The sequence below is a fragment of the Chinchilla lanigera genome, unplaced genomic scaffold (genome assembly GCF_000276665.1).
Source record: "Chinchilla lanigera isolate Chin_1 unplaced genomic scaffold, ChiLan1.0 scaffold00017, whole genome shotgun sequence".
NCBI lineage: Eukaryota > Metazoa > Chordata > Mammalia > Rodentia > Chinchillidae > Chinchilla > Chinchilla lanigera.
The window spans coordinates 6,598,099-6,625,224 of record NW_004955418.1 but is presented as its reverse complement, the minus strand read 5'-3'; the positions used below and the strand labels follow the sequence as shown (position 1 = coordinate 6,625,224).

The 27,126-nt window shown below is 33.8% G+C and overlaps 1 protein-coding gene across 1 annotated transcript in view; it reads right to left on the bottom strand.

Moving 5' to 3' along the window:
* Positions 1-27,126, bottom strand: part of Fbxl17 (F-box and leucine-rich repeat protein 17) — a gene marked incomplete at its 5' end in the record, with an annotated part of 444,029 nt that overhangs the window by 133,307 nt on the left and 283,596 nt on the right. Inside the window, 1 exon segment of the mRNA XM_005382343.2 lies at positions 24,593-24,669. Coding sequence (XP_005382400.2) covers positions 24,593-24,669 — 77 coding nt within the window.

Below are 27,126 nucleotides of genomic sequence, written 5' to 3'. Positions count from 1 at the left end.
TGCCTTCCCTCGCCTGCCACAAGAGTCAGATTTAGTAAATTTGATACAGGGATGATAATCTGCGCGCACACACACACACACACACACACATGAAAGCTACTCAGAATATTTGAAGGCTGTACTAGGTTTGAGTGCTTTGGTCTCATCATCTAGCTCCATGCTCCACAGAAACTCTGGTTTTATCCTCTGGGAGTGGGCCTGGCAGTGGCATTTAAAAAAATTAATGTTATTTTTAATCAACAAATAATAATTGTCTATATTTAAGAGATACAATGTTACATTTTGATATATGTTAACAATATGACATTTTAAAATCATGCTATCATGTTACATACTGGCTCTGGTTCTTTCTAAATCTGTAAAAAAAAATTGAGAAGAGGTTTATTTAGCTCCTGTTTCCAGAAGTCCAACAGCTCTTGTAAGGGCCGACTTGTCTCCATGACATCACTGTGGATAACAGGACAAGGACACTCACAAAGAAAGAGATTTCGTGGTGAAACAAAAAGACAGAAAGCAGAGAAGGATCAGGCATGCCCTTTTATAACGACTTGCCCAAGCAGGAACTGAGACTCCATAAGAACTACATTGACCACTCCTGAGAGGACCTTGCCCAGTAATCTAACTACCTTCTATGAGCCCCACTTCTTACAGGTTCTGTTTAAAGTATGCCTAGGGTCTTGGTTACTTTTCTTGCTGCTGGGGCAAAATACCCCACACCCAATGTTAATGGAGGAAAGGTTTATTCCAGCTCTCAGTTTGTGGAGGTTTCAGTCCATAGTTGGAGGGCTCCAAGGCAGCAGAACAACACAGAGGAGGAACAGTTCATGTGATGGCACTGAAGCAGCAGAGGACTGAGCCAGCTCTTTCTTTTCATCACATCCAGGCTACAAACTATTTGAGTGGCGGTGCCCATAACCAGCACGGGGCTTCTGATTTCAGGAAACCCATTCAGTTTTATCCATGAAACTATGCTAATTTCAATCAGTGGATTCATTTAGCACCACACACCTTTAATCCCAGGATTACATTCCCTAGATCTAGCCAGCTCTGAAAGGCCCTACCTATGAGCATATGTGGCTTTGGGGGAACTTCTAGGTACAATAGAAGCCGTAACTCCTAAGTAATTATCGTAGGTAATCAGAGTGGAAGGCATTCCTGCTGAGCAAATTATTAGTAAATGTAATAGGATTTCTGTGCTTCAAAGTAAAGAATATATGCCATTGCCATTATGAGTAAACATTACTCTATTGTAAGCTATGGCACTAGGGGAAGACACAAACGTAACTTGGAGTATACATATCAACTACTGGTGAGAACAAATGACAGGCATTAAAGAATGCTTCCTGCTAAATACTAGGCTAACAAATGTGCTATGGCTTTATTCTCAGACAAAGCCAAAGGGTTGTGGACAACAAAACCATGCTCAAATAGGAGATGGGGATGTCAATGACATAATCGGAAATCCCTCAGCCTTGATCCTCACAACTAAATTATGTAAGATATGAGAAGCAAAAAGAAAGCAAAGTGAAGGTACCACTTATTTGTACTGGACCATTCTGGAAAGAGGGGAGAGGAAGAAAACCTAAATCAACTTTCCTAAAGTGTGGTAGGTTAGAAGATGTTTCCTTAGACCTTATATAGGCACATCTAAAAAGTGTTTCTTAATTTTCCCCATTTCCCAGGTTCATATAATGTCAGAGTATGCCTCAGATGGGTTATATGTACGGGCAAAGATTGAAACGAACTCACCAAAGGATAAGTGACTAACAGCACAAAAGAACATGCCTCGACACATAAAATACCTAGTGTGCACAAAAGAATGCATCTAGACACACAGATGCAGAAGCCTGGGGTTAATACTCACGATGGCTTTATTAAAAAGGCAATGGCACTGCATATAGACAGTGTCAAATAACCTAATTAAATCACTCGTGTACCTATAAAGAGGTGTAAAGGAAGCCCTGAACAACAACTAAAGGGACTGAAAAGATGGAAACTTTAGAAAGACTAGCTCCCGAGCTAGATGACTCTGAGAGGTCTGAGGGAAATTGAGCATATACTGAAACTAGCAGAGCCTTCAGGAGAGGAATCCACGATCTTGGAGTCTAGGTAGCTATACAGTTGCTTCATGGCTCTTCAGTTTAATACCTAGCTTTTTTGTCTGACAAATGAACGCTCTTTCATTTGTGTGGAAGTGTTTGAGTGAATCTGTCCCTTAGTCCCTTTTAATTAAAATAGTTCATACCATGTTCGTAAGGTAGGATTTCTCTACTGCTTTTTACTCAATTCCTTTTCTTGACTGATACTGTTTTCCTTCTAATATATGGAGAGACAACATTGGTTTTAGAGTGCTGGGCAGGAAGATTGTGTTTGGCCTGCATTTTACTATGTTCTTGTCCAAGCAGGGCTATAAAATAGAAGGTGGCCGTTACAGTATGTAGATTCCTATGTTCACCTCTCCCATTTTGCAAGAATAACATGCTCTTTCAGATTTAAATTTCTCTTACTATTTTATCTCTTTCTGTCTTTAGAATTTAGATATTGCTTATGTAGGGAGAAAAATAATACTCTATGACTTATCTACTACTATATGATAGCCTTTCATCAGCTTGGAAAATAAGGAGTCAATATAATTTATTTTAAAAAACACCCTACATAAAACAAACTTTAACAAGCTAAGGATATCATTCCACTAGTTCAGGTAGGGAGTAGTTAATGAAATAAAAATTAGTTACTTAAATCAAAATCAGAATTCATTTTAAATGAAATGTAGACAGATGAAATTTGTATCTATAAATACTAAAATGTATCTATAAATAATAAAATGAATATTACACATGTACACACATATGTATATATTATGTATATATATATATATACACACACACAAACAGATATAATGATATACATATTTTTAAATATATGAACTTGGGATAGGTATATGACCACCTAATGTTAGGATTTTCTTCATGACAAACAAGAATCAGGTACAAATTGCCTCTTTTCAGCTGATCATGACATTTAATCACAGCAGGATGGAACTAAGTTTCTATTATGAAAGCATAATGTGTCACAAAAAAATTGTACTAACATGAAAAACATGGTTAAATATCAAGCAAAGCAAAATTTTCTAATATAGTCTAAATGAAAAGAATGGTTTATCTCCTTCAGACAGAAATTACAGTTGGGAAACTGTTGCTCTTGAGAAAGGAATATGAACAAGGCTATGATTCTTCCCAATTTCTACCACTATTTAGTTAATATTTAAAAATCTTGCCATTTGCAAGCAGATTTTTGCCTTGGCCCTTTTGCAAGATAACCAGTGGCCCTTGTGTCAACAACACGGAGTTATTTATGTCAGTTCTAAGTGTGCTTTGGTGGACAAAGTTTTAAAAATTATAGGAATTTTCAAATATACACAGAAGTAGAAAATGATGTAACAACCTCCACGTATTCATCAGCTACGTTCAGCAACTCACCCATGGCCAAACATATTTCATATACCCCTGACATACTTTCCCCTACCTTCACGGGCACAGTGACTGCACTGTAAGTCCTATTATTTGCTGGGGCATTACATCAGACTATTACCCAGCATCTGAATAGCTGCATTTTGGGTTTTTCCTTTTCAAAGGCAACTTTCCTTTGTTTGTTGTATTTTTCTGTTTTCTATAATTTCTTTTCTTTCATGTCTTAATGCTTTCAGAAGCCTGCTTTTGGACAGGGAGTGTTAGACTGGCACAGATGAGATGATGAGTGATCATTCTTTATCCATATGCATTTATGATGGATAGTACATAATTCTACTAAGCAGATCAGGTAAGAATTTGAAGATAAAGGAATTTATCAAACTCTTATTTGAATGTATGTTTTAAACAAGGCTACTAATACATGTAGTTTTTCTGACATTTCTGACAGATCAGGAAACCTCAATGTCAGTACAGCTTCCAGTTTTATATTTAACTAAGTAATAGTCTAGGTAGATTTTTGTCATGTATCTAAAAGTCAAGACCTACATAAATAATATTTCTCATTTTTTCCTCAGAATACTTAATATATATTTTTCTAACATTTTCCATTTCATACTTTTTAGATCTTCTTTAAGTATGATGTTTATGTTTAAAAGAAGATAGATGTTTTGTTATCATTATTCAGGAATTTTCCTGTCAAATTATGTTCCTCAGTATCATGGTTCTCTCTTAAATAACTAAGTCATGGCAATGTTAAAACAAAATGCGGCAAACCTAAATTTCTATCTGATAATGTTACAGTCAATCAACTTTTTGAATACACACCATCATATCATAGCAAGTTCATTTCAAACTAACATCCTTTTCTTAATACACGTTCCCCTCAGTGGTCTGGTCAGGGTGATAATGTAGAGGTTAAAGACTAAGAATTAGTTAAGAGATTTTCACAATTATGTTAAAATCATACTGAACACATAATTAGGATTCATTATATATACTTTAAAATAAATTTTAAAGGTGAAAATCATGTTTCATTAATTAAGTAGTCTTAGAAAATACAGAATATACATTGATAGAGGCCAGACTGCTTCCTCTATTTTAAATAATAATAATTTCTATTAAAGGCTACTGTCATAGCATCAAAAATTATTTTAAAAAAGAAAATCCTCCATTTTTATGCCAAATAACACCAAATGTTAAAAAAAAATCTATGAACTAATGTGTTGTTTTACTATTGCATTGGTATACACTGCAAGAATTTTATGATAGGAAAATATCTGTGTGGTAGTACTAGAGATTATAATCAAGGCCTTTGTACTGAGCTACACCCTCAACCCTTTTTAAAATTTTTTATTGAGAGAGAGGGTCTTGCTAAATTGCTAAGTTGCCCAGTCTGGGTTTGAACTTGCAATTCTCCTGCCACAGCCTCCCAGAGTGCTGGGCAAAAAACAGAAAATCTGTGTGTGTGTGTGTGTGTGTGTGTGTGTATGTGTGTGTGTGTGTGAGAGAGAGAGAGAGAGAGAGAGAGAGAGAGAGAGAGTTCCCCTCCTTCCCCTCCTTCCCTTACATACTTCATTGATGAATTTAGCACTATCATTTCAGGTTGAAGATAGTGCTAAAATAATTAGTACTTTTTAAAACTTAGATAAAAATGGCAACAAGCATACCATAAGACCCATAAGGATATTTCTATAATGTTATATAAGTTTAAAAAGAACATTTTTTAAGTAGAAAAAGCAAAATTAATGTATGACATGAGAGATAACAATGCTGGTTACTACTGTGGTAAGGTAAGGAAGAGAAAGGGTCACTGAGGACACTGTGGTCTACCAGAAACGCTTTTTGAAGCGGAGGTGATTAGAGGATATATTCAGTCTGTATGGAGCCACTGCTCTCTGTGCTCATCATATATACACACTTTCTCTATGAAAGCAATATTCCACAAAAGCTTTTTGAAAATCAGAAAAAGAAGAAAACTGGCATTAGAGCATTTTTAAAACCATCACTCAGAGCATTCTGCTATTTCTGAATTTTTACACATTAGTATATTATTTTCACAGTCATAAATACAAAATGTACAAGTGGTTTTTCTAATTTCAATGGAATGTATGGCCAATTATTCCATATTTAACTTGGTTTATAAAATACATGCTCCTGTGAAAGAATTAGGATTAATACTTCATGTAATTCAGCCACTGTTAAGAGTCTAGTGTAGCTAAATAAACTCTTTTCCTATAGAATATTTAAAACATCTCTATTAGGTAAAAAAAAAAAAAAAAGAACTAAAAAGCAAAGTCCTATTCTACATCAACTCCAGAAGTCCTTATTTGAGAGAAGGGAAAATTTCCTTTCAAGAGAAAAAAAAATCAAATGTCCCCTTGAGAATTTGTATGGTTATAACAATATAACCAAAAGCTTAATGAAATTTCTGAGGACATTATTCAAGATCTTTATAATACTTATTTTTGAAAAATGATATGAGATATATACCAAGAAATTCAAGTAGTCTGGGCTCATTTAAATTTTAATTTAATAATATCAAATAAAATAAATACTATTGAATAAATTAAGTAAATAATATTAAATCAATGAGTAGTTAACTCATTTCTGTGAAACCTAATAACAGGAATAAAATGGCTAATCTAACAAAAGGCAAACCTTCAGCAACATGGCACATGGAAAAATGCAGACATGGAAAAGTAAGACATCGAAGGGGTCAAAAAATGCAAAGTCTGTCGCTGATGAATACAGTATGCAGCTGAGTTTCTTAAGTTTTGTAAGAGATAGTTCATCAAAACTGACTTACTCTTCTAGCTACATTTAGATGCTCAAGTAGAAGAAGCTACTTTATTTTATGGTTAGTTTATGACCAAAAAACTTAACAGTTTGGACCCACGTCTGAGTAAATGCCCATAAATCATGACAAATGCTAAAGTTTCTCATATGTGCTATGTCTAATTCTCAGTTTCATTTGTACAATACCAATCTCTGCATTGCTGAATTTTCCTCTCAATAGTCTTCCTGTCTTCCACCACCTTGAATTTTTCATTTTCTCTGAAATCTTCCCTGATCATACCATAGCTCATACCATGCTTTTTTCTCTGAATTTCTATGACATTAAGAATTTAACTCTTATATGACAAAAGTTTTATGAGCTGTTATCATTTTTATCTGACATGAAAGTAAAGAAAGGAAAATTATATCTACTATATTTCCTCATCGAGTCTTTACAATAGCCCAGTTTACAAATGAGGGCCGGGGATACAGCTCAGCGGCACAAGCGCCTGCCTGGCAAGCGCAAGATCCTGAGTTCGATTCCTGTTACCAAAAAACAACAACAACAACAACAACAACAAGAAAAGACAAATGAATAAAAAGATTCAGAGAGACTAATTTGCCTGTCTTTGCACAGATACTAAGAAAACAGGCTTCTGAAGTTGTGAATGCTTGACTTCAAAGCATCAAAGCCTCCACCTTCAAGTAGATGGTGATTTTGAAAAAACACAGAGAACTTGATTTCATTGCTGTACTTCTGGAATACAAGTTTCATTTCTAACTTCACTACTCCTAGCATATTGCCTGACACAGATACATGTGAAAAAAGGTAAGGAATTTCCACATGTTCATATACTCAGTGTCAAGACTGAGGTTAGAAACTATTTCCTGGCTCCATCGCACCATGCCCCACTGAAAATTCATTGCATGCAATGTTCAGTGATGACAACTATAACTAAACAAGTAGCATACTGCAGTGGAAAGGGTCCTAGACTTAGGGTCAGTGGTGTCTGGGTTTAGATCATGTTTTTACCATTACTTTTACTCTTAGGCAACACATTTCTTTATCAGTACAATATTCTAGGCATATTTCTTTATCAGTGCAATAATAATAACACACAAGTATTGGAGGTCTACAGCTGTGCTGGATCCACTATTGGATACAATATATTTTAAACTACTAAGAAAATATTCAGGGATGGCCTTTCAGCACCTCTCAAATTATATATAATATTGTAATGCTGAACTCTTCTGGTCCAGTCACATCGCAAAGCAGACGTATGTCCTCTATAGTGGATCTATTCCACATGAGTGACAGTGACCCCTCCAGGTATCTTAATAAGAGAACAGCGCTCCTTGCCACTCATGACCTAAGAATATTAAGGAAATGACATCCTAAAAATAACTTTAGGAGTTCATTATCATATCAACTGATTCAGGTTTTACTACAAGAGGGCAAGGCAAGTTACAAAGATTATTTCCTTATTTCTGATTTGTTTCTGACTGTCTTTTAAGATGTCTGATGAACAGTCTACTTTATTTGTAATTGATAACATCATTGAAAACAAAGGATAAGATTATAAAAAAACAAGAAAAATGCCTTAAGACCACGAGATAGGAGATAAAGAATTTACACGGATGAATTAATCATCGCTTTGGGGTTAAATTTCCCAACATTTCATCTTAAACCACCTTTTCATCCTTACCTCTGAGAATTCCCCAATGTATTCTTTTTTAAATTTACTGTAGCCAAATGTCTTGTTTGAATGCTCTTCTCTTTCCAATAAGGCCAAGCTTGTGCATAGCTCTGCTGCCCCATCTCCCTCATTTCTCTTGCTTCGGTGTTGTCCCTAGGTTTCATGGGATGGCTTTTTCTATCCTATTTGATAAATTCATTACCACATATGTCACTAATTATATTATATCATTCAGGCATTAGCCTTGAAAGACTCTCAGGATTACGTTCTTGAATCATCTAGTATTTTCCACCATAGCTAGGAATGCCTTTTTAACCCTTACATTTGTTTACTTTTGTTTTTGCCTTTATTGGAATAATAGATGCATAATGCTACATACAGATGAATCTCAAAATCATTTTACTAAGAGAAGGAAGACAGAAAAAAATTGTATCTTTGAACTATGAACTATCCAGAAAAAACACATGTATGTAAACATATAAAGAGCATTCATATTTGCTTGGGATTGGATGTGCGAACAAGGATCAACCACATAGGAGAATTATTTGGGATTGATAAAAATGTTCCAAATTGGGTCTGCAGTGACAGTCACCCAACTCTATAAATTTACAAAAATAACTGAACTATATACTTAAAATATACAAATATTAAACACAAAATTTAACTTTTATGATATGAAGTTGTTTGAAAAAGGAAAGTAAAATAGTTAAACACCCAAAATTAACTATGAATGGCACAGGTACCCTAAGGAGACTTTTTAATTTTTGGCCTGAGTTTAATGGCCATATCTATTAGGATCTTGGAAAATTAAAGTCATAGGCCAACCTTCACATAATTTTGAGTAAGAATTACCCTTCTTTTTTGCTCCTAAAAATCCTTACCTAAGAAATAATCTTAAAATGTATTCAGTTGAAAGCAAACATAGATCTTCTTCAGAAACATGTCCATTAATCTACTGGATTCTTACTGGTAAAGCTAAGTAAAAGCCTCACAACTGAAAACATGAAAATATGAGACATTGTGAAAGACAGTCAGCATGAAACAGAAAAGAAGAATAAAACCCCAAAAGACTTTGGATTTAAATCACCAGACACAAAGCAATCCAAGTGTATAAAAGGGATGTAAAACATGAACAAGCAACAAGACACTATAAACAAAGCAGATTTATGAAAAAGAATTTACAGAAATTACAAAAGTGATTACTGAATTAAAAATGAAATATGGCCTATTGAGCAAGCAGGACAGTGCTAAAGAGAAATTAGTGATTTGGAAGATAGATCTAAATATATTATAGTATAGGAGGGATAAAGTAAGAGATCAACAGGCAATAAAAATAACATGAAAACATCTAATATAAGGGTAATGCCCAGAAGAAAAAGGCAATGTTTGGGAATTATGATTGAAACTTTCTCCAAGCTCAATAATTGCTCATATTTAGAAAGCTCTACAAATTCTAAGTATGATCAAACAAAACAAAACAAAACAAAAAAATAGAACACAACAGGACAAAACAAACAAAACAAAGCAAAACAACACATACTGTATGAAAAGAAATCACAGAAAAACTTCTATTCAAAGTAAAATGAAGTTATGACACGGAGTCAAAGATAAACGCAAATTGCTAGCAAAGGAACAATGGCCGGCAGCTCTCTTAACACAATGCTGGCCAGAAGACACTGGAATAATATTTTCAAAATACAGAAAAATACTTTTAATTCTTAATAGGGGGTACCCAGTACATTTTACTCAAGAGCATGGGCAAACTAAAACACGATCTTGTGTGTGTTTGGATTTGGTGCTAGAAATTGAACCCAGGGCTTCACTCACGCTTAGCACATGCTCTATCACTGAGTTCTAACTCCAGTCCCTGATCAAATATGTTTTAAAATATAGTATTTGTAGTATATCTAAGCCCCACCAATTTCAGCTAAAAAATGCAATTTCCCTTGTTTTTAAATACTGAAAAGTAATGTTACCCCACCTAATCTAAACAATTAGGTAGAAAGAATTACATATTTGCAAAACGTTTAAAGAAGTTAAAGAAGAACATTTCTAAAATCCGTACATCAAAGAAATAAAATAATACTCGATTATCATATAACATGATTTATTTGAACAATAAACATTTTCTATACTTTTTGCAATTGTGCAAGTTGGTCTCAGAAAGAAGTAAGTAAGTACAGTGTGGTGGCACATCCTGGTAATCCTGGCTACTCAAGAGACTGAGGTAGGAGGATTCCAAGTTCAAGGCCAACCTGGGCAACTTAGTGAGATACTATCTTGAAATGGTAAATAAAAAGAGGGAGCTCAGTGGTAGTGCCCATGTTGATCACTAGCGTACACATACACTCACATGTGTGCAGGACCTGGTGGGGAAGAGGGAAGGAACCAGGAGCAGGTGGCAATAAGAAGAGGGGAGAGAAAGTATTCACAGTTCAACCGTAAGGGAAAGTATCCCCAGTCTGAAAAGAAGACAGCTTGAGGACTTCTGTCCTTCATAATCTCAGGACTAAAATCAACCTAGTGGGAAGTAATTATTGATAGAATTTGTAATACATTATATAGAACTGTGGTAGTTAGGGTGGAGTTTCACTTGATGGGTTTTGGAATCTGCCCAAAGGATTGGAGGACCACAGTCCTAGTTGGACTAAGACACGACTTTGGGTGGTATACATGGTCCCTAGCCCCTTTCTCTCCTGCACTCTTTGCTTATTCTTCTCTGTTACCATGAACTAAACATCTCTGCTCCACCACAGCCTCCTACCATGACTTTTCTGCCTTAGCGTCAGCTGAGCACTGACTGAATTCCCCAGAGCAGTGAGCTGAACTAAACTGCTCCTCCCTCACAGCGTGGTTGTTGGGTACTACTGCTTCCAGTGGTGGGAAAGCTGACCAGTACAAAGACAGTCTAGAAATATTTTCCTACTAATATTTGTATTAGCCAGGAAATTTCTGATTCTTAAACATCATCTGCAGGTCCCCACGAGTGATACCAGAAATATTTGTTTTAAGAACTGCAAAACCGATAACCTTTGTTTCCAAGAATACTTAATGCCAATTAGGAGATGGTAGGTGCCAGTCTGCCAGTCTTTCTAACAGTAGCAAGGTGAACTGCTACATGGCAACTTTTCAATGAGTTCTTCTTTTTATTCTTATTTCTTTTTTTATGTTTCCAGTGTCACTTGGGGACCTGAATGATTCAATAGATATAAGCAATATTCTTAGTGATTTTGTTGCCTGCTACTGGCTGAGATTTCTCCCTCATGAAAAAGTAAAATGGAAACCTACAGGTATTTTTTCTTGTGGCTATGTCTGCAGTGTGCATAAGGTATCAGAGTCTTGGGTGACCAGGTGCAACTGGTTCAGCTTGGACTGGGTAGCTCGAGAAACAACATTATTTTGTCATATGGCCTACCTACTCTCTCAATATTAGGAGTAAACCATCTGTTTCTTTTTTTAAAAAATGTGCTTGGAAGTGCAGTCAGGAAATACCACATGCATAGTGGTAAATATAACATTTAAGGTTAAATCTAAAGATGATTCAAAAATTCTTAGAGTGGGTAAAGAGCTAAAAAAATCTTTTTTCTTTCTGAACTAGAATTTGACCTTTGGTTAACTTTTTAGATTTAGTAACTCTAGTAACTCTAACAGGGTATTTTGGCCGCATTATTAGGCAACACTGATTATTGAAACAATGACCCCGGACTGGTGGGTAGATTCTGTCTGAATTAAAAATACATTAGATCCTGTAAGTACAGTCATTCTGTCACCATACTTACAAGTAGTGGGGGTGTACAACATTATGCATGATCATTCCAGGAGATACTGCTTCTGGGGGCTTGAAAATTTGCAGTGATGGAAATGCCTGAACCTGTAAGTTGTGGTTCTCATCTCCTTTTAGTAGAGACTTCCTTTCTCATGGTGGGGGAAGAAAGGTGCCTCTGACTGCCAGGAGACCAGAGCATAGAGTACAGCAGTGTCCTTCAGTAGTGGACAGTCTAGTGCTACTCTCCAGCCAGTGGAGAATCATGCCCTTTATTCTTTAGAGTACACTGTGCCAGGGGTGGCCTGCAATGGCTCATCGTCCAACAGTTAGTCAAACCTAATAAGACCTCATGGTAGGCAAGACACATGACTGTTGGATTTTTAATATTTCTTTTAGTTCTTCATGCAACCCAAGATAAACAATAGACTTTTGAAGGCTTGAAAAATTAATTTAAATAGCATTTTATTTATTTGTGCACAAAATATTTTAGCTAAGAATGATGGCCCACTCCTGTAATCCCAGCACTTGTGATGCTGAAGCAGGAGGATCACTGTGAGTTCAAGGTCAATCTAGGCTACATAGTGAGTTCAATGCCAGCGTGAAGTGGATAGCAAGACCCTGATTCAAAAAACAAATCATAACAAAAATTTGTTTAGAAAGTTCACTATAGTTATTCTGTGATATTTTCCCCAGTACTATTATTACCTAGGAAGTTTCCAATCCTTATTCCACATCCCATTCTTAACAGATTAGATAACAGCAATACTGCTTTAAAAAACGATTGTAAAATTGATAGCCTTTTATTCAAGAACGCTCTAAGCTAGCAGAGTTAGGGCATACAATATATCAGTTTGGCAGTCAAAGGTAGAAAATAAATAGGTAATATTTTTAAGTAGTTAATCTGGTTATCAGTCAATGCAACTATATTTGTAAGATATTTGGAAGATAGAGTAAAACTGGCTTGCTAATGGACTCATGACAAATATGAAGAAAAGTGAGTCACCTAGGATAGCCATGTTTTGATCTATCAACAAGAACAACAAAAAATAGTGCTATCTTTATTTACTGAGTTGGGGAAGATCAGAAGAGGTTTTAAAGAAGTGGAAAAAATGATGGTGAGAATAAACATCCTCCATCTCTTCGTTCAGATTAACCCACTGAGAAAGAAGTACTCACATAAGCCAGTGTAAGGAAATGATGCTTTGAAAATTGTGGTAATATGGACACAGTTATATAATCATATAACTGTAATCATATGAGTATTACACATTTAATTCCTTTAACAGAAAGCAGAGATGAATGAAGAAGAAAAAGTAGGAAGGACAAACCATAGCTTTAAATGTGTAGCACATCATGTGCTAAATTGAAATAGCCCCAAAGTTCAACTTTCTTCACTGTTCAAGGAGAAAATCCTTTACTACGTACTTCAAGATAAAGGATTTGCAACTATATGGTGCTTGAGAAATATGCTATTGCTGTAATTTAACTCACTGTATGTGGGCTTCAAGATGCACAGTGGCATTCCAAACCAACTTTTAAAGAAAATTGCATGGAATTTTCAAGACATCAGGAGTGTTCTTAAAAGTTATGCAGAGAAAACGGATTTTTGATAGTTATGAATTACATTTAGTGCTGCCAGATTGCAGAGAACGCTCTTTTTGCCTCAGTATGGTTAGAATTACTGTTGACAAAGTTTTAATTTAAATTTTCAAGGATTTAAATGGAAGAATATAGGTCACTGAATTTTCATTCACTGTGTCAGCACTGCTATTGGCAGAAGGAAAGCTTTGTTAGTGAGGGTCCAATTTTGGTCCTGGAGTCCATCTTTTCTGTAGTACATAGGAACTGGTATGTGTTAGTGAGAATAATTTCGCTCTCAGTCAGTCTATCAGTGGACTAAACACGCACAGTTAGAACCTGCCTGGCACAGAACAGAAGCTCAGCTCAGAAAATACTAAATACATTCCTAAGACAGATTTGAGTCCATACAAATCATATATTACAATCACAAGTTGGAAGAGATTCTATCTTTTCTAGCAGGTTGGAGATTTAGATAGATTTGTAATAGTCTAAAAATATACTATGCAGCTCCAAAGTCTAATTCTACAATTTTCAACTGGTTTCCTACAGTTGAAAAAAAAAAAAAAATAGAAGCAAACACTTATAGAGTCCACTACATATAAAACATGTTTTAAAGAGCCTTAGCAGGAAGCCAGGAATCCTTAAGAAATCAGTCTTCTAATTTAAATGTTGCATCACAAAAAACTAATGATATTCAGGCTATTAAAATAAAGACTACTTTCTTGAATAAAAACTTAAAATTATTTTTTCATAAATCTGAGAGAGTAAAACAGGTTTCAAATCAAGAATCTAGAAAAAAACATAAAGCATGAGATTCATGAAAAAGCAGCATAATTTTGTGAACGCTGTGCCTTTGCATATAACTGTGTCTGTGTGAGAACGTCTTACTCCACTTGCATGCCACTTGGTGCCCTATTTGTCCTAAAAGGCCCCTAGCTCTGGAATGAATGTGTTTTATCATAGAATGATAAACATGATGGGTAACAATCATGTGTAGCATACATTTGTACCACATTTTCTGAATTGGCTATAGCCCCCAAGTGTTGTGCAAGTATAAGTCTATGACTGAAATTTGAGGGGATATGCACATGTGTAATACAGAACTAGCTTTATAATAATACATTTCACAAGCATGTAAATAATGATTATTTACCCTGGCAAGTGCACTAAAAGCTGTGATAGCAAAGAAGCCTTTTTGTGCAAATTTCAGAATGCCTGATAAATTCACCCTTCTTTCTGCCACTTAGGAAAATTTTACCTGAATCTGAAAGTGAAAAAAGATACCATTGAATCTGTTCCAGTTGGTAATTTTTCATGAAGTAAATCATCTGAAAACCTTGATTGTAAGGTGTGTTATTAAGCCAAAGTTGAACACAAAAAGAAGATTTTGCCCAATTTCTTATATAAACCACAGCATACGGTATGATTCTCAAAAAAAGCCAAGTACATTTGTCTCAACATAAAATAGTACTGATTGAATTTCAAACTCTTCATTTATTTTATAGAGCTAAAATTTTAAATTCCTTATTGCTGTTCAAGACTGGCGGCTTGAATCTTATTTACCATTGATACTTGTATGTGTGTATATATCATATATGCATGTTATAACATAAATGTATAACTTATACATACACACTACATGTGGGGGGGGGATCAGACTTAGAGCCATAATTATTCCTCTTCCTTTAAAAGGCATCTGGGTTACTGTAGAATACAAGTAGAAATGTCTTAAAATTTCTAATGTACCCTCAAGTGTGTCTTAAAAATTGTCATTCTAGATGACTATAGTTTGGTCACAAACTTCCCCTTGCATGAGTACCTACTACTTAGAAAAGGAGGAGCTTGGTCTTCAAGATTTTTGGCCTTCAAACTTCTGAAACCAACTTTCCAAGACTGACTTTGGGGAAATTTCTCAAAACACAGAGGCCAGGGATGGGCTGGATCCTATTAGGGTATTACAGTGGTTTAAAATATAATAGTGGAACAAAAGAATCATTTATGAGAGGAAATAAAATATCTTCAAAGCAAAACTGCTTTCTTGGAGAAGTTCCTACAGCCATATGCAAAGAAAGAATAGAAAGGAAAAATATGAGAAATTCAACTTAAGAAAGAAACAGGGATGATGAAAAACATACAAGGATCAATCACCAACTAGTAGTACTTAGCTTGTTTTGTACTAATTCTTTTCTTCTGCTTCTAAGAATTATCTATCATACAAAAACATCTGGTCAGCAACACTGTATCATATCAGTGTAAATGTAGTACATTTTGTAAAACTTTTCTTCTTGGATATCAGGAATCAAACTCAGGACCTTGCACTTGCCAAGAAGGTGCTTGTATCACTGAGCTATGTATTTTAAGAGAACTCACAGTGAGAGAAACGTAGATGGATGAATGGATGAATAGATAGAGGCATAATTCCTGAGGACAGAATTTTCTATGTTTTTAATCCTTCTTTTAAATTTCTGATACCTTTCCTCTGCTCACACTTAGCTGTATTTAGTGACAAGCAAGTCACTCTAAGGCACCTGGCACACACGACACACAGAAGCACAGACGCTGGCTCAGCCACGTCAACTCAACACAATTGCTTGAAAAGTTGAAAAGTTCAAACTATTTATTTAATGTCATGAAGATAAACCTAAGAAAAGAAACATACTTGACAGATAAATTCTAAATGATTCAGTCTTAAACCTAAGGGAATGTTTTAGGATAAAGACTAAAATTAACAGGTTAATATGTAATTTAAAAGTAAGTTTGATTTACTTAATTAGGAAATCAAATTAACAACACTGCCTTTTTGCCTCAGGAGAAATTCCTTTTAATATCTATCCTGCAATGAAATCATCAAGGGAGTCTGGTTTTCTTACTCCCAAAGATATAAGATGAAAGAAATATTAATCGTGATTTTTATGGACAGTAAGAGCACATATATGATGAAAAGGTTGGTACCTGCTACCTCAAGAACAGTATCCATTTTGCACCAAAGAAACCACTGGTTTTCTAGTCCTGAGCAGGTTGTTTACTGACAAATCAATACTTCTCCATACACTCTACACAAGCTCTTTACATAGAAGAAAATTAATGGGAAACTGAGATAGATGAGAATGGCTGAGTTCATGTTTAAGGAATTCCAGAAAAGAAGAATTACATATGTTTCTGAGGATCATACAATTATGTATATTTAGAAATATCTGCACTTTAAAAATTACTGCGAAATCATCTCATTTAATGTTGTCTAAAGGTGTCTGAAAATGACCACTTAAATGAAATAGTTTCTACTTGAAAAGCTGAGAAATTTTAGGAGTTATCTACCATGGGGAGATTTTATCTCTATTTTTGCTGATTAACTTAAATCTGGCTGGACTCAATCCATTCATCTATTAAAAAGACATAATAGCTCTACTTCTTTCATAAGTTTTTAAATAACAATTTATAAAGAGAATATAAGAAAAATTGTAACTCATAAAGAATTACACATACTTGTGAAATTAAGTATGTGTTGAAGATATCAATGCACATCAGTGATAGCTTCCAAGTAAATACTCCTAAGTACATTATTAACCTATGGGAGATTTTGCAAGACACCAATTTAACATTAAATGCACACAATACTGTAATTCACAAACCATATAAACCTGAACCTTTCTGGGCCTCACTGTCCACATGTATAGGCTTGAATAATAACAGCAAGTATCTAAATTGGGATGCTAAGGGAATTAAATAAATAATGCCTACAAAAAACATCCAGTAAGTTTTAGTTATTCTAACATCACTAATATGGAAGTTTACATTTGACTTGTTTGCAATTTAACTAAATATTTGACTAGTAGTTATAACCCAAAGTAATGTTTCCCTTTATAAAATATATGTTAAATGAAGTTGTTGCCATGGGAATGATGAATAAGACAGGAAAAGCTGCAACAAAAACTGGAACTTATCCTGAATTTTCAACCAGAGTATTTTCATATGGTTTCTTCAAAATTTGCTCGTGTGTGTACGTAATCACTTTGGATGATTTCTGTTCTTTCTTTAGATTAACCAGTGCATACAAACTCATCCATTAGACACCTGTTCTTGATTTGAGCCTTTGCTCGGGCTGAGGTACCTCAAATACCCTTTTCCTCATTTCTGTTCTCCCAAGTTTCCAAATTCTTTTTCAGTGATTAGAGTCTGTGATGACTTTTGTCCTCTCCTGAACCCTAATATCTCAAAGGTCTTGTCTTTTTTTTTAAAATTAATGCCAATATGTTAGGAAACTTTTCACAGATTAAACCTACTTACTCAATGCATAAGTACATACACCTCACCCATCTCTATCTATTTTCCAACACAGAGAGGAAGCATTTGCTTTATGAAACAAAAAGTTAAAACCAGTCAGAATAAACCCTGGGACTACAAAGGGATTTAAAGATCATATAGGTCAATCCCCACCTAGTGCTTCCACCCTTGCACATCATCCCCTAAAGATTATTTCTGCTTGAAGAGCTCTTCTAACAGCGAACTCACTACCAGTCAAGACATCCATTTTCAATAATTTTTAACCATTAAGAAGTCATCTTTTCTGTGGAATAATGAATCTCTAGCATTATTGCAATTATCTTGTCCATCACAGCTCCATTTAGATCTAACCATCACTGATATAATACTGATAACAATCATTTTATGTATACTATTGTATAATATAAAAAATGCCCAGTCTGCAAACTCCAAAATACTATGCAAATAAAGTTAAAGATGGAAACTCTGAAAAAATACTCCTTATGTGAATCAGGATAAATTTTCTCCATCTAGAAAAGAGATTCCTTCACAAGACTAATGTTAAAAACAGGTAGTTAAAATTAAATATTGTACTTCCAAAATACCAAAAGTAATTGAGGAAAGAAAGCTCTAAATTTAATATTCTAGTTAACAGGTAAGGCAAATATGGAAATTTAGTATTCAGTAATAAAAAGTTAATTTGGAACCATAGTATATACGTTCTTAGAGGCCTAGGAAAGTTAAAGGGCCAGAAGCACACATAAACAGGTCCATCTGCCTGCTACATATAGGTTTGAATGTTTCTTAACTCTAAAAATACATATTAAGGTAAAATTAATCTTTAAATTGATTATTGTAATTTTTTGAAGGAAAATTTTAAGTCTCAATAGATTTGAGATTTGTACTATATTATGGCAAGACAGAGCGATAAGCATTATCATTGTTTGGTCTTTTGTCTCAAAATTACATACTATAATCTTGGATTGACTTAGGAAATAGGGAAGAAAATCAACAATTTCTTTGCTGTTGGGCAAACAAGAATAGTTCAGAAAAGCTCTTAATAAAATATCAAATGTTAACTGAAAAACTGTGTCCGTTACTGAGAAGGAAAAAGATCATAACAGCTGGTAAATATAACAGCAGAAATATATATCTAGCAGTGAGGAACTACAAGAATAAAATAAAGAATTAGCAGAAGAGGGAAATAAGTGTTAAGATGGATACATAAATGAGGGGAATTTGCAACAGAAATTTAGCAATTTAGTACTATTTTGTATGAAACAAAAAACTATCTATCTTTAAATAATAGAATGGAGAGAAAGGCTGCATAATCAACAGCAAAAAAACATTCTTTTTGACTTGCAAATGTACCTTCTAAAGTTCTCTGTACTTAACAACTATTAGAGTTATTCCTGCTGACAAAAACAGTTGAATCTTACCCAGCAATCCTGGAATAGTGTGAAACATAATTTGAAAGTGAAGCAAAACATAAAAGGAAAAACTAGAAGTTTTATTTTAAATGGAACACCATTTTATGTAATAACATATCTAACAGTATAAAAAGAAAGACGACATAATAAAGTGCAAAATAATTTTTGGTGTAAGATTTTTATCTTGAATATCAGTGTTGATTTGTCAGGAAAACAAAAACATTCTTGATCCTGGTACAACTGAAAATGCTTATTTGGATTTTTTTTTAAGTGTGCTTTACTTTGATGTTTCCCAGATCTGAATTTGGATTAACTAACACCTAAAGAGGACTGGAATTCGAAAAAGGAGCCAGAAAGATACAACCTATTAGTCTTTCAGTAGTGTTTGAACATTAACAGGCTGGGGCGAGGCACTGGTTACACCAAAGCAAAGACTGATCTTACTAGGTCACTGCCTTTCTTCTTGTCCGGAAGAAGGAGAAATATTACTCCCTTAGCCACAGCCAACCCCCACCTTTTACATAAGCAGGCTACTACTGTCCTCTGGGTCCCACCAGGAAATTAGAAACTACACATCTGCATTTAACACAAGGCCGAGTACACAGTGGGTGCTAAATCAATACTTTCTGACAGAATGAATATACACCAAGGACATCTACAATATGATCTCCTTGACTCATGAGTCCTTTAATCCAGAGTAATACAAAAAAGTTTTGTGGCAAGCTTTACTATCATATTTAAAAATCCCAGATAAAGCAGAGAAACACTGTGACTAAGAACATTTGACAGCTAAAGACAGTATCTGGGTTCTCAGTAAATCTACAAGGAAATATATAGGTAGTTGAGGGTTTAAAGTCCTTTTTAATTAAAAGTTGACAATTTAAAAGGCGAAAGATTTATACGATCTGAAGAGAAACCAGAATATAAAAGTTGACAATTTAAGAAAGGAAACAAAAAAGTATCTATAAAGTATATTTCTAAAAGCCCCCAGGAATGCTAAAGTCAGAAGAAATGTGATGATATCCCAGAAGCCACCTGAGTCCTTTTTACAATTGCCTCTTAACATAAAGGTCACACTGGGAATATTCACTATGGTAGCGCTAATGGACATAAGTGCTTTATTCATCCATCCTATTTATTACACCATATGAAGTGCTGTGCAGCTTGAGAGAAAGGCTGGTTGAAATTTCCATAAACTTGACCAATACAGGTAGATCCTTACTTTTTTTTTCCTCTTAATAACAAGGATACATTTTTTTCCTAAGGGAGGAGAATTTTTTTTAAAAAAGTGTTTGAAAGATGACCATATTGGTCTAGAAAAGTTAAACTTAATTTTTTTCCCATTTGCACAGGGGTAACGCACTGTATTACATACATAAGGTCTCATCTACTTGGGTTTGATTATAGAAACTAATGAAGCATTTTCTAAGTCATGAGAGTGAAATGCTCGGTTGAAAAGTATTAACTCACAGATTAGTGTAGGAACATACAGAAACATAAAAGGAGTTGTCCAAAAACTAATATAAAAAAGAGACAGGAAATAAACCCAAGATTACAGGGGAAATTAAAAATGTTAGACTTTTTATCATATCTTTCTTTCTCTTCCCTACTAGTATATAATTTTTTTTTTTTTTGTCTTTTTGAGACAAGGTCTTGCTATGCAGTTTAGGCTAGCCTTGAGTTCTCTTTGCAGCCCAGGCTAGTCTCGAACTCACAATGATCCTCCTGCCTCAGCCTCCAGAGTGCTATAATTACAGGCGCGCACCACCACGCCAGGCTCAGTAGATAATTTTGATCTGGAAGTCAGCTAGACATATATAGACAACATAGGTCTTACTTCTAAGTAATGATTTCCATAAACAGGAAAGTCCCACCCGAGGGAAGAAACAGGCTAATTCTGAGAGAGACAGACAGAGATGGAGATGGAGATAGCATTAAGAGCTAAGAATATTCTCTTATAAAAAAATGCTAGTTAAGGAGTGTTCATTATGCTACAGTCACAAGATAGATTTTTTTTTCCCCTCTTTACTACCTTATGTGGTACATATTATCATGTAGCATAACAAATGACAAAATTAGTAGTAAATTTCTCTAGGTTACAAAGTAAATAAGAAGCAAAGCTAGTACTGTAACCTAATTCTGTGACTCCTAAGTTTCATTTTTCCATAATTCTGCCTATAATATTCATTTGTTTAGTGGAAGAAGAGTGACAATACTAGATTTACCTTGAGGAAGCAATTTCCCAAGACTGTATTTTCCATTTAGCTGTGTCTGAATTATCTGTTTATAGTTGCTACTCTTTACCATAAAGATCTATGTTCAACTTGAGGATTTAGAAGACTATTAACATGACAGTTTTCTGTAATGACATCTGTATCGTTGATCTATATCAATTAAAATGAACATAAGTGCACAGCAGCCTGGCCAGGTGTTGCTAAATACTCTAATACCACATTTAACAGCTGTGAGAATCTTGATGAAAATTACAAATGATATACCAGGTGAATTGTTTCTGAATCAACACATCCTGCCAAAAGCTCCTTAAAAATCTTAATGTCACGTAGTGAAAAGCTGTATATACCCATTACCACAGAAAGAGGAGGACAGAATTACTTGACCAACTTGAACATAAGTAAAGCAGGAGGAAGTAGAAATATGAAGTGGCATTTTGAAGGACAAAATTCCCTCAGGATCTGGTACTCATCAAATTTTATAACTTTAATCAACAAGTTCTAAACAATGTTTTTACTTATCAGATGTTAAAGGTTTAATTCCCCCTGTAAACCTAGGAAAGGAAAGCAAGTAGAACAATTTAAAGTGAATCTTGCCTCTATCTTCCCTATTGCAGAAAAACATTCATTAGCAGTGTACAACATTTATAGCAGTATGGAAATAAAAATAAAGGTAAAGTTTACTTGTTAGAATTTTAATTAACATAGAGTAAGAGGGGGCTGGGGATTTAGCTCAGAGGCACAGCGCCTGCCTGGCAAGCACAAGGTCGTGAGTTTGATTCCTGGAACCGGAAAAAAAACCAAAAAATTAATAAATAAATATAAATAAATAAATAAATAAATACAATAAAACATAGAGTAAGAGAACATATAGAGCTCCTCCTAGCAGAGCAGTTATACCAATAACATGGTATCTCTCTGGTTATGACATATAATTGTATTTGCTATCTTCTTGAAAAAATTACTCATAAGTTATTGACAGTACACTAGGAAAATGAGGAAGTAAGTTTTCTGTAATGTTCTGCAATTTTATAGTATAATCTTTATATAGTATTGACCCTTTCCCTGTTTCTAAATTGTGCCCCAGCCTTTTAGAGAACAGAATTAATAGACTTACAGACTTTCACCACAAACTCTCTGAATACTTCAAACCCTAGGAGAGAAGAAAGGGATGAAGTGGGGCAGAAAGCAGAAGCCTTAAAAGTTAGAGGGTCTGAGACTGAAGAAAAGTTAGTTCGTCATCCGTGAGCAGAGGTATGTTAACAAAATGTTCACTTCTGACTTCTCCCCAGTGGACTAGGATCAGTTATTCTTAACTTGGGTTGAAACTGTCAACATCTAGACAGGCTTTACAAAGTCACTGCCTGAGCACCATCACCTGGAAGTTCTGATTTAATTAGTCTTGGATGGGGTGGACAATCCACATACTTTAGAAATTCTCCTCTAGGTGTTTGAATGTGCAGACTGGACTGAGCCACTGACCTAAGTAATTCAGAAATACGAATAAATGTAAACAGTATTGATAGGATTTTAACATATTTTACTATACTAGAATAAAATAAAAATCTTAAAAATCTCAAAAGACTAGAACATGAGAATATCACAAAACAATACCTATAGCAATAACAACTAAAAATAAACTTCTTCCAAAACCTAGGAAAGGAAAGCAAGTAGAACAATTTAAAGTGAATCTTGCCACTATCTTCCCTATTGCAGAAAAATATTCATTAGCAGTGTACAACATTTATAGCAGTATGGAAATAGAAATAATAAATTGTAGTATATACTCTACTCACTAATACAGATATTTCATACACACCGGAACATTAATTTTCTATTTCAAATGTTGAAACTTAGCCTCATATATATGAAGGAAATACTCAAAGGCCAATGAATAGACAAAGAACAAAGATAGAACCTGAGACCAGATCTGTTCCAAGTCCAAAATGTTTACTTTTCATATCTTCTTGTACATTTTTTGCATTCTCTAACTTAATAGATAAGTACAGGACACTAGCTTTATGATGAGACAAAATACCTCTATGTCTTCAGAACAACTGTAATTGTAATGACATTTTCTACTTCAGATTTAATATGTGAAACCAGAAATTTTAAGAAAACTACATTAAAATATTTGCAAAGTACAAATAGGGAAAAATACACAACACAGAAAATTCATAAATAAACTCACAAAAGACACATCATTCTCAAAACATAAGCTCTGAAAATAAAGGAGGGGTATTTCTAATTTAACACATTTTTACATTTTTTTGTATGGGTATGGAGAGCTGGGTATCAAACCCAGAGCCTTATGTACATTAGACAAGAGCTCTACCACTGCATATCCCAGTTCCTATGTTTTCTTTTATAGCTTTAGTAGTTCTTCTAAACAATGAATTTAGTTTTTTGGTTTTTTCTCCGGTACCGGGAACTGAACTCACGACCTTGCGCTTGCCAGGCAGGCGCTTTTGCCGCTGAGCTAAATCCCCAGCCCCAACAATGAATTTAGTAACTGGGAAGATATAAATTTCTCATCCAAGGTAGATGATCTGCATGATGTCCTTAGATGGCACTCATTAGCATAGGTCAAAGCTAGTAATAGAAAACTTACTGTATTCTTAACTTCCCTAAAGGTAGGAGGCATATTCTCAAATTTAAATGAATAAAAAATAAAAATAAAGAAAAGGATATTTTAAAATATTTAAGTCTTTGATAATGCCAAATATCCAGTTAAAACTCTGTATTAAGATTCAATACATAAATTAATAAGGATAAAATCATATAAACTAAACAAGAAAGGAGAGGTTAGGTAATTTTATTATTCCAAAAAGATGACTGCATATTTCATGTAGTTATAAGACAACTTGTTTTATCCTTTTTAAAAGAATATTGAAAATTAATATCATTTAAAATGCTGCATACACATATATCCTTTACTTCCTATATATCTGAACACAGATGTTTCCAATGCATTAAAGAATGGAAAGAATGCAATGCATAAAAAAGATTGGCATTTTAAATGTCAGTAGAAATAAAATCAGTGCAGTAATTTCCTTAATTATGTTTATAATATCAAACAATTAATTGTTCCAAAACTTATTTTCATTTCATCCATTTCATCCTGTGTGCATGTGTGTATGTTCACATACGTGCATATGTGTACAGCTGCACGCAACAATGAATTGATAAGCACATCCATTTACTCTGGTAATTAGCTTATGATTTCTTGCTGTTTTTCTTTGTTTTTTCAGTCTCAGCAGAATTAGCATAAATGAAGATAAATAATATCTATAAGATAATTCCTGCTTTCATTAAAAAACTTTCAATGATTTTTATAACTTCATACTCTTCTAAAAGATTAGGACAATGGCTTATTACATACCATAATCTGTGATTTTACAGGACACCAAATACAGCTCTTTCAGGTTCCGTCCTTCCTTTGCAATGACCTCCACACACCTGAAATACACAAAAAAGTCATGAGTTATACTAATGCATTCGAAGTTAAATTAGCAAAGGCCTAGCCATGAATATAACTAGAAGAGGTCAGCATTTGATGAATGCCATAGGTCTTTTCTTTCAACAAATCTCTCACAAGGTGTTTCAGAAAAGTATTATATTCTCTTGCTTTAAACTTAAGTGCTCTAATTCCTAAATGGCTTCATAAAATACATTTATGACCAGTACATCTTTTAAATCCAAAGAGAAGAGATATATTCCTTTAAAATTATTGTTATGCTTGTTTATAAAAGACTAGCAAACATATGCTATGTAATTAATACAGTTCATTCATATAAAATAATTATAATGAAATTGTAGACTATAGGTGGTTGGTCACTATAGATAATAGCAATATTATTCATAGTACAATCATTAATTTTTAAATTTGTTAACATTGAAATACATATTTCTGTGGTTTTATCGAATATAAGCCAAAAATATTTTTTAAATCCCCAAATTCTAATCTTCTAAAGATTAAAATCTGCACACTGAAAACTTTTAGCTTAATATGTTTTATGTATAATACTTTAAATAAATGTTGTAGGCTTTGGTCATTTTAATAATGGATAGATATGGGTATGTGAGTTTCAAAATATTTTGTGGTTCTCATTTAAATTAAAAGATTTTAAATGGTGCATTTTGCTCTAATAATCTTAGCGAACTTGTACTGTAGAATGAAATTAATTTTTGAAGTAATGGTTAATGACCTTATCCATTTTGCGGCTCAGTTCCCTATAATATTAAAAAAACTCTGTGTAGTCATACTGACACATATGCACATGTACAGTCCAATGCAGTCTCTGTTTTCATCTTTGTAAATAACAGTTAAGTTAAAGGGTAAAAGCAAAAATGGTCATTAACCTTTTCTAGGAAGTAAGGATCCAGTAATTTGATACCTGTGTGTATAATCCATCAAAAATGACTCAGTATCCATCTCTGTCTTCCAGATATTTTATTTGTTGTCTGGTTTATTTGTAGATATCTTTATAAAATGTCAGGAATTTTTATACAATTTTATCCCACACAATTCATTTTTAAAGGTTAAATTAGTTATGGAGAAGATATATATATTTCTTTTAAAAATTTTTAAATAGAATTTTGTTTTAATACAATGACAAACACTTCAAGTCTTCTTGAATAACCAAATAAATTTGTTTTTCTCCATTTGTGTTTTAAAAAGTCTTGTGATAAAAATGGACAAACTTTTCCATCACTGCAGCAAACTTAAAACAGTAATAAAATGTAACTATGGTTGACACAGATAACTGTGAAGGGAAATGTCTTTAAAGCAGTATTTTAATTTGTTCATAAAAATAAAGGCTAAGACAAGAAATCAAATGACAGATACAATAATCACATTTTATATACAATTTAACTAATTTTTACATGATAAGAATAAAGGCCCGACATGATTGTAAAATCTTAAATACTAAAAAATCTGGCCATTTTCTGCAATATCATATATATATATATATCATTATCCTTATCTTTTACCCAAAAAATAGCAGATCCAATAATTTGTGGTGACTACTAAAAAGTATGCATTCTATTTTGTTCTCAGGCACTTTTTAAATAAAATGTCTGGTTTTATAGATGATTATGGAAAAAAGCATAAACAAATGTATATTTTGTTTGTATTCCTTGTATTTGATTCTATAATAGATATATATGCCATAAGTACATACAAAGAAAAGATATATACAGAAAGACAAGCAACAAATAATACAAAATAATTTCACTGTACAAGCCAAGTTAAATTCTATTTCATAGGCAACATGAACTAGTGTTTATGTAAGATAATTATTGGATGAAGGTTACCCAAGAATGATGAAAGACTAGAAGTATAACATTTCGTCCTTAAACCACAGAGAAAAAAGTTCAGAAGTGTAGATGATTATGAATACATATTATGAAATTTTGTAGTTTACTCAAGAGGTAATACAGCCAAGAAACAACATGTGGTTAAGGAGTAAAGCACTAAATATCTTAGAGACTAACAAAGGAGAAATAGAATACTTTGCTTTTAACAAAGGATCACATAGGATTTTTGCTATGTTCATGGAAGTTCAGTTACACAAGAGTTTCCAAATACTTTTAATTGTCCTATAATCACAGCCAGTATGCTAGGAGTTATGTACAACAGAGAACTATTCCTGGAATAAGAATGTATGGAGGAAAAAAAGTATTCTTCGGAGGATTTGCAACAAAATATAATTGTACAGTATATCTTTCAGGGATATGATATATGAGGAGAGAAATCACAATTTCTGTGAATATAAAGTTAAACTCTTAATATAACATTCAAACAAAAATAACAGTAGTTGAAGTAAACAGCTAAAGTAGCTCATGTTCTGAAAGGTAAAATAGAAGTAGTTCGCATTACTGTGTTACTGAAAATTGATGAAAACAGAATAC